This window comes from Anolis carolinensis, chromosome 5, assembly GCF_035594765.1.
Source record: "Anolis carolinensis isolate JA03-04 chromosome 5, rAnoCar3.1.pri, whole genome shotgun sequence".
NCBI classification, from domain to species: Eukaryota; Metazoa; Chordata; class Lepidosauria; order Squamata; family Dactyloidae; genus Anolis; species Anolis carolinensis.
In genome coordinates, this window is record NC_085845.1 from 104,224,458 (window position 1) to 104,233,607 (window position 9,150).

The following is a 9,150-nucleotide window of genomic DNA, read 5'->3' on the forward strand; positions in this document are numbered from 1 at the left end:
AATGTTCTTGTTGGATAAGGGAGACTTCTACTGTACCATCAAAACAACTTGTACTGGGTTGAAAACTGTCATCCTGATTAAAGGACCTTTTTGGCAACAAGAACTGACTTAAAGTGGGAGCAATGATTCAGGGCCTGTTATCTGTGAAGAACCTTTGCATAATGATGGTAATTTCAGGGCCTTGTTGAAATCTTGTGCCAGTTCAGGAGACACTAGTCTGGAAAGTCATCTTAAGACAGAACATTCCTCCCCGTAGTCTTCCTCTATATAGTCCTCTATATATACCTCTAACCACTCTAGATAGAGAAAGATAGTCCATTATATGGGGAGGGGGTTATTACCCCCACCCATGTCATTGTCTAAGTTATCTGCCTTGATATTTTCGCCCCGGCTGGGGATAAACAGCAAAAACGAAATGATTGTTCTCCTTCAACTCCCCCCCCCCCCCCAAATAAATTGAGTATAATTCTCTCTCTGGGCCCCCTTTTGGAGTCTGCCTTGATAATGGAGCAATACCTATTCAAGTGAGAATTTAGCTCAGGACACAACAACTAAGGGAAGGAAGCTCCCTTAACATTTAAAATAGAATCTTCCATAAAGTTGTAGTCCAATGCCCAAACCATTACCTCATGCTGCCTCCCAATCCAGTCTATACTTTGTCATGAATAACTGGATAACTATGCAGGCATGGATCAAATCTGTTTTCATATTTCTTGTCGCAACACTGTTCACAACTATAGTCTAGCAATGTCTCTTCAGAAACAAGACCAGTTGAGTTTTTTGGACTGTATGGCCTTGTTCCAGTAGCAGTCTCTCCTGACATTTCACCTGCATTTATAGCAAGCATCCTCAGAGGTTTGTTCAGAGGTCTGTTAGAAATGTGGTAAGTTCCATACAGCCCGAAAAAAGAAATTGGGCAACAAAGATTTCCTGAAGCCCACTCATTTACACTCATCTATGAGCAACAAGCTGCAGTGCTTACAGTTGATTCTGCAAAAATTGCTGTACTGCACAAAAAGGAAAATCTGCCTGTTTAGCAAGCCCTGAACATGCTAATTTGTTATCAATGAAGTGGGAAATAAATTCATGACACTATGTAACACAATTCTTGTTCCTGGGTTTTAAATGTAATTTCCTAATTGGTTCTATCATAAAAACTGGGACATCTCGCAGCACATTTTGCTATACTTTTTCAATGAATATTTCATCCAATTTCAACCAATTCAACATAGTTTGTGGTAACCACACAAACAAAGTTTCTGAAGTATAACAACTACTTACAAAGTAAGTACTGCACAATTAAACAGGAACAACACTTTTAAACCAGGAGCAGATTTTCAAATGTTGTTACATAGTGTTATTATGAAAAAGTTTTAAGAAGCCCTGACCTATGACCAGCATTGGCATGGTCTTTTTTTGGGGGGGGGGGCATTTTAAGAGTCATAGGATATGTTTCTGACCAACTGAGACATCTGAGAATCTGTGGGCTTAGTGCAGGCACAATCTTGTAAAAGGCTTCGAGAGGTGATGTCCAACTTTACCAAGTCACGGTCGTTTAAAATTAATTTATTTATCAAATATAGCTATTAATATAAACGATAATAAATTTTCCAACTGTACAGGTATATTACATGGGACACGAGGGAGGGAGGAACAGTGCCGAATTGACCATTGTGCTTATTTTGAGGGTGGATGTGATTCTGTTTCTGAGCAATTCCAGACATAATGATAGAGGTGAAAGTCTATGGGAGTGTGCCACAAAGCAGGCTGTGAAGGCCTACCAGGCCGATTTCCTTCAGGGCCCAAGGAAGGGGCCTCATCACTTAACTAGCACAGGACCTCATTTGTCCTCAATCCGGCACTGGAAGGAAGCAATGTCTCCTTCATTTTTGATTATTTTTGTGGGTGGGAGGTCCCCTCTAGCTCAGGTGGTACATGCTGTAGCCCACGTGGGCTGCTGCGTAGAGTCCGACAGGGCTGACGGGCAGGGTGGCACCCCGTGTAAAGGGTCCCGAGGTGTAGAGCGAGGCGCCAGCAGCCAGGGCTGGAGGGCCACCCAGAGGGAAGGAGAGGCCAAAGGCAGCAGCTGCAGCAGGGGGCAGGAGGGGCTTGGCGGCCATCTTCAGCTTCTCCAGCTCGGCCTCCTGGAGCCGCTTGGCCTTGGCGCGCCGGTTCTGGAACCAGATCTTGACCTGGGTCTCTGTCAAGCTGAGTGAGCTGGAGAACTCGGCCCGCTCTGCGATGGACAGGTACTGCTTCTGGCGGAACTTTCGCTCCAGTGCCAACAGCTGCGCTGTAGTGAAGGGTGTCCGGGGCTTGCGGTTGGTCTTGTGCTTCCGGAGTGTGCAGGCTGGGGGACTGGAGCGCCCTGAAGGGAGAGAGACACACACACAGAGATATTTGGGAAAGCCCCTTAAGATCCGGACCAAGATGTGCAGGCGTGGACCCCGCCTTCCCAGGGCCCACCCCTCAGTGTATGGAGCTGCCAAAGATATCCACTTCATATTACCGCATTTCCTTGATTCTAATACGCCATGAATCTAATGCTCACCTCAGTTTTCAAAACGCTGCAACCAAAAAGTATTTGCTGCTGAATGTAATGCACAATGGCAGTAAGTGCCACTTCATATTATATTTAATATCCACTTTATATTACTGTATTCACTTGAGCAAAATGCACCATCGAATCTAATGCGCACCTCAATTTTCAAAACCCAATTTTCAAAGGCCAGGCTGTAGCGCAGGCAGCTGCAACAAATCACTCTGACCATGAAGTTGGACCCAGCCGTGCCTGCATCTGTCTCTGTCTCTGTTATATGTTTGCCTTGCATTGAATGTTTGCCTTATATGTGCAATGTGATCCGCCCTGAGTCCCCTTCGGGGTGAGAAGGGTGGAATATAAATACTGTAAATAAATAAACAAACAAACCCTGGGACCAAAAAAAAGGATTTGATGCCAAATGTAATGCGCAGTGGCAAAAACTGTACTCTTTGTTAATGAGACCCCAAATATTCCAGCAATGGAAAACAAAAACCTTGGAATGCATCTATGCTATGGAATGAACCTTCTTTAATTGTCTTGGTTCAGTGCTATGGAATCCCAGGGGCTGTAGTTTCAGAAGCATTCTTTGGCTCACCAAGCTACAAATCCCAGCATTGCGTAGCATTGAGTCATGGCAATTAAATTACACTATGTTAGATAGATTTTTGTTCCTGGGTTATAAATGTCATTTCTTAATTGATTCGATCATAAAAAATGGAAACGTTTATTAAACTGCAAAAATCTTGTCTTAGCGGGACACCCTGCAGCACATTTTGCTATAGTTTTTCAATGAATAGCTCATCCAGTCTCCACCAATTCCACATAGTTTGTGGCAGCCACAAAAATGAAGTTTTTGGTGTATAACAACTGCTTTCAAAGTAAGTGTACTACACAATTAAACAGGAAAAAACGCTTTCAAACCAGGAACAGAATTTTTTTCCAAATTTGTTACATAGTGCTAGAAATGAGGTCACTCAAATTGGAGCTCAAGGGATGATTCCAATCTAATGTAATTTAGGCCTGGGTGCCATTGCTATTCCCAAGCAGAGCAGACCCACTCTGTGCCTGGAGTTAAGCCTTTTCTCACTGATTTAGGTGTATTTTAAATGCAAGCATGTTAGGAATAAATCGAGTCTGAGGGACAGGAGTGCTTCCTTGATTTAAGTAAGATTTAAGTAAGATTTCAGCAAGGTCCTTTATGCTATTCTTGCAAACAATGTGGTAAAGTGTGTGCTAGACCAGAGCTTCACTTGGGAGCCTGTGTGACCCCATGTATATAGGTCTAAAGATCAAACATTTACTGATAACAAAGACAGATTTTCCTTTATTAAACACAGCAGAAGCATCTTCTGCAGAGGCCACCAGTAAACACAGCATAACAGATTCTTGTTTGTGACTCAAAGAGCCACTAGGTGACATTTGGGGGGGGGGGGGGATTGCGACCCCAGCACTGAAGCAAAGGAATCGAACCCGCAGGTCGCAGGTGAAGAAGCAGTGCTTTAGAGAAGGTCCTTCAGTGCGTTCCTTCCCCTGTTTGACTTCTGTTCTTTCTTGTTTTATTTTGGAAAGCCATGCCTATTTGGCTGCTCCCAGGATATTAAACTGTCGTCTACCAGCAACTCAGATCAGTTTACTTGAAAGCAGAAAGCGGACATAACAAGAACATTAGGCCCCATCTACACTTCATTATACCATCAGTGTAGACTCAAAATGCAGTTAAACTGTATTACATGAGTCTACACTGACAATACTCATTCAGTTCAAATAGGTCCAAACCCACCAAGTGGGTCATTTACGCTGGTAACACTATGTAACACAATTTTTGTTTCTGGTTTATAAATGTCTTTTCCTCATTGGTTCTGTCATACAAATCTGGAAAAAAGTATATTAAACTGCAAAAACTTTGTTTTTTGCAGAACATCCTGTGGCACATTTTGTTATAGTTTTTCAATGACTATCTCACAGAGTCTCAACCAATGCAACATAGTTTGTGGCAGCCACAAAAAAGAAGTGCCTGGAGTATAACTACTTCCAAAGTAAGAACAAGAAATAACACTTTCAAACCAGGAACAGAAAGTATTAATGGACAGAACATAATACTTTTTAGAGGAAACTTCTAAGGGCTATTCCTAGTTAATTTTGAGAGCAACTCACCAAATGTTTGCAAATTGTACTCAAAGGGAGGGGAGATCCGGTTTCATGCTGTTTTACAGGAACTAAATTTTAATCCTGGACAGTTTATGACGGAGCGAAGGTGCCATTCTTGGGGGCCAGTCCCATACAAGTTTGTAGATTGAATTCCAAAAACACCGAATAAAAGGAATGCCTCTTGAGGTCAACACTGATCTCTGATCCCATTATCGGATTTGAACTGGATTATATGAATCTACACTGCCAGATAATATGGGATAATCAGATAATCTGGGATCAGATCTAACTTTGATCCCGCAGCCACTTCAGAGTAATGAAAAACTCCCTACAGAGGCATCCCATCTGGATCCTTACTTGAACTGGGCAGGATCTCCTCCGGATTGAGTCCTTCCAGCTTTTCCTGGCATAGAAAAATTTAGACAATATTTTTTGTAGTACCCGTTATTGCTGACCTGATAGTTCAAGTCTTTGTAATACACACACACGCACACACACACACACACACACATATACATACATTCCTTGGGGAAAGTGGCTATGTTGTCATATTCTCAACCCTTTCTTTCCCCCCCATTACTTCATTAGGGCATCTCATAGAGGGCTGCTTCTTAAACTGTGGGTCCCGACCCCAAATGGAGTCCCTTTAGCTCAATGTTGGGGTCATCAATTTATTGTTGTTGCTGTTTATTTACATCCTGCTTTTTACACAAATCTGTCAGCAACAAAGTGCAGTGTTTACAGTGGACTTTGCAGGAAATGTGTCAGTTATATTCAGATACAAAAAGGAAAATCCGGCCTGATTAACAAGCCCTCCAAATGCAGTAATGCCTGGCTTTGATACCTCTTTTCTATAACTGTATATTTAAAAAAATATATCGGTGCAAAGGGCTGGGAAAAGTGAGAGAAACCCGGTATTGGGGAAGCCAAAGCCAGGAAATTTCAACACGAAATATAAAGAGTTCTTTTAAAGGAATTAGGAAGGCTGCCTCCAAAACGGCTTGCCAGGAAGTTATCCCGAGTAATCTGTATGTATGTGTGTGTGTTTTTAAAGTAGTTATTAAATACAGCAGTAAAATCGTTTGCCGGATTCCACAGCAGCTTTGTTTGCATCCGTCTATGTATCGAAAATCTGCTTCTCATTAATTTCGAAACAGCCCAAGCTCAAATGTAAAGCCTAGGAAATCTTGGGTAGGGATCTACACTTCCAAAGAAGGCGGTTTGAACTGCATTATAGGGTCACTGCAGTTAACTGCATTATATAGGATACTGACCAATCCAGCCAGGTGTGTGTGTGTGTGTGTGTGTGTGTGTGTGTGTGTGTGTGTGTGTGTGTGTGTGTGTGTGAGAGAGAGAGAGAGAGAGAGAGAGAGAGAGAGAGAGAGAGAGAGAGAGAGAGAGAGAGAGAGAGAGAGAGAGAGAGAGAGAGAATTCAACAATTTGTTCATACGCCAATGGCCCTGCAGAAACCGAGAGGCCATAATAGACACGGGGCATAACCCCAGTGTTTTTCACCCCTTAGATAGATAAATAGATAGAACTGAATTATTGGGTCACTGCAGTGAATTGCATTATATAGGATACTGACCAACCCAGAAAGGTTTATCTCTGTGTGTGTGTGTGAGTACAGAATATGTGTGTGTGTTTGTGTATTCACACATACATATATAATAAGCTGGCTGGGTTGGTCAGTATAGACTTATATAATGCAGATATATCTATCTACCTAATATATATAATACATATTTGCCTGCGTTGTATTTTTTCCCACGGCCGCCAATTGGGCGTTGGACAAAAACTTTAGGATTGAGTCCCTTTCGCTTCGGGCGGCAGCGAAATTGTCTTTTCGGCACCCCTTCGTTTGAAAAACGTTTCCCCCGCGAGGAAGAGGAAAGAAAACAGAACTGATGCTTTCGTTAGAGAAGACTCCAATGTCTTCTTCTTCATAATAATAATAATATAATAATAATAATAATAATAATAATAATAGTTTCGTGTCAGCAACACTTCTGGTGTGAGAGAATTGACCCTCTGCAAGGACATTAACCAGGGGACGCCCGGATGTTTGATGTTTTACCATTCTTGTGGGAGGCTTTTCTCATGTCCCCGCATGGGAAGCTGGAGCTGACAGACTGGAGCTCACCCCGCTCCCCATTCAAACCTCCAACCTTTCGGTCAGCAGTCCTGCCAGCTTAAGGGTTTAACCTATTGCGCCATGGGGGGTGGGGGGGGGTCCATAATAATGATAATAATACTTCTGGAAAATGGCCATACAGCCCGGAAAACTCACAGCAACCCAATAATATAAACACCCATCTTTGCTTCCAATTCCTCTGGCTGACAGGCGGCTCCTGAGCGTCTAAAGCAAGCTGTGTCTACACAGAGGCCCCGAAAGGCCTTTCGTTCTTCAGGTCTGATTTCCAAAGAAGAGCGACAAGTTTTGCGTCGACCCCAAAGTCAAGAAGGGGGGGGGGGGTCCTAAGCTGCTTCCTCTGGGAACTTGGGGATCGTTTGAAAAAGCCCCTAGAAACGCCCCCCTTCTTTCCTCCCTCCCTCCCTTCGTGTCCCACTTACTTGGAGGCGGCGGGGAAAAGCGAGGGCTCTGCATCCAGGGCGTGGGGTCCGCTTGGTCGGGGCTCTCGGCTTTGAGCAGCGCCTCGTCGGGCAACTTGCCCAAGGCTCCGACGGCGCCGAAGCGGTTGGCGAGGGCCCTGGGCGAGGCGGGCCTCCCTGGCGCCGAGGGGCCCGCCGACTGGGGGCTCAGGCTCCTCCTCGGGGCCCCTCCCGGCTCGGGCTTCCTGTGGTCGGCCATGAGCGCCTCCACGCTGAAAGGCAGCGGAGCCAACGGGGCCGCCTTGGGCTTGTCCTCTCCTCCTCCGCCGCTGCCGCCTCCGCCCTCCTCTTCGGCCCCCATGGCCGAGGCCCCCTTAAGCCCGCTCTGGGCAGAAGTCATCGCCAACGCCGGGGCCATGCAGTGCCGCCGAGGCTCCCGCGGGCGCGACGCCGCTCCCCGCCACCCATGGAGTCCTCTGCCCTCTTCTTCCTCCTCCTCCTCTTCTCTTCGGGACACTTTCCGAGGCCCAACTCCAGCGCCGGACTTGCTAATAAAGCGGGACCAACTCCGCCAGCGGCCAATCAGGGCGCGAGGGCCGCCCCCCTAGCTTCCCATTGGCCGCGGCGCGCCTGCTGCTCGCGCGCCCATCCGCTCGGCTCTGCTCAGCGGGGAACCGCGCCCGGTTGCTGGGGCCTGCTTGCCCGCCCGACTCTCTCCTCCTTTGGCTTCCAGTAGCTCGCGTTCACACAAGGATTTTGCACCTCAGGGTTTCGTTTTGTTTTGCTTGGCACCCCCCCCCCCCTTAGAATTATTGTTTTTAAATCTATTATTTACTGGTTTGCTTTGAGACCATGTTCCAGAAGCATTCTCTCCTGACTTTCGCCTGCATCTATGGCAGGCAATCCTCAGTGGTTTTGAGGTCTGCTGGAAACTAAGAAAGCGGAGTTTATATATCTGTGGAATGTCCAGGTTGGGAGAAAGAACTCTTGTCTGTTTGAAGCAAGTGTTACTGTTGCAGTTGGCCATCTTGATTGGCATTGAATAGCCTTTCAGCTTCAAGGTCTGGCTGCTTCCTGCTTGGCGGAATCCTTTTGTTGGGAGGTGTTAGCTGGGCCTGATTGATTCATGTCTGGAATTCCTTTGTTTCCAGAGTATTTACTGTCTTGATTTTAGAGGTTTTTTTTTTTAAATGCTGGTCGCTAGGTTTTGTTTATTAGTTACCCACTTGTCATTAAAATCGCTTCCGTCTGAGCCTTGTCATGCTTTTATTGAAATTGTGTTTAGTGCATCGAATAGGAATTATTAAATGCAATTTATTTCTCCCCAAATTAGAAGAAGATGAGGGATGCCGAAGCAGAAAAATGATATACCCGTCTCCTAAATATGTGCCTTACCTCTGTTTAGTTAAATTGCATGATATGTGGACTCATATAATCTAGTTCAATGCAATTAAACTACATTCTGAAACTACACTGTCACATACACATGTCTATGTACAGGCAGTCCCCGAGTTACAAACATCCGACATGCAAACAACCTATGGTTACAAACGGGGTAAGACAACAGGAAGTGAGAGAAATCTATTCCCAGGAAGGGAAATTCACTCCTAGAAGAGTTATCTTGAGGAAAGGGGGTCTCAATTGAAGCTTATTCACCAGTCCTTGTTTACACGGCAAGCCAAATATCTCAAAATCCGACGATCACAAGAGACAGAAAGCGAGGCGAAATCTTCCAAATAGGGGCAACAGCCAGCCAAAATAAATAAATAAATAAATAAATAAATAAATAAATAAATAAATAAATAAATAAAATCGCAGGGATGTTAACCCTTCTCTATGCTATCCAAAGCTAGAGAGAGAGAGAAAGAGGGAGCGAGCGAGCTTTGGATATGAATTGGCTTTGGATA

General features: G+C 44.9%; 1 protein-coding gene across 1 annotated transcript; it reads right to left on the minus strand.

The window, feature by feature from the left end:
* Nucleotides 1-1,550: 1,550 nt before the first annotated feature.
* On the minus strand, nt 1,551-7,809 carry msx1 (msh homeobox 1). Its single transcript, XM_008115904.3, has 2 exons — nt 7,265-7,809; nt 1,551-2,368 (listed from the first exon to the last, which is right to left on the minus strand). The coding sequence occupies exons 1-2, from the start codon at nt 7,659-7,661 to the stop codon at nt 1,920-1,922; spliced, it is 846 nt and encodes a 281-aa protein (XP_008114111.1). The 5' UTR covers nt 7,662-7,809; the 3' UTR covers nt 1,551-1,919.
* Nucleotides 7,810-9,150: the final 1,341 nt, after the last annotated feature.

Coding starts and splice junctions, on each gene's coding strand:
- msx1 (XM_008115904.3), bottom strand. CDS start 7,661: ATGGCCCCGGCGTTGGCGATGACTTCTGCCCAGAGCGGGCTTAAGGGG. Junction 2,369..7,264: donor CTTTTCCCCGCCGCCTCCAA/GTAAGTGGGACA, acceptor CTCTCCCTTCAG/GGCGCTCCAGTCCCCCAGCC.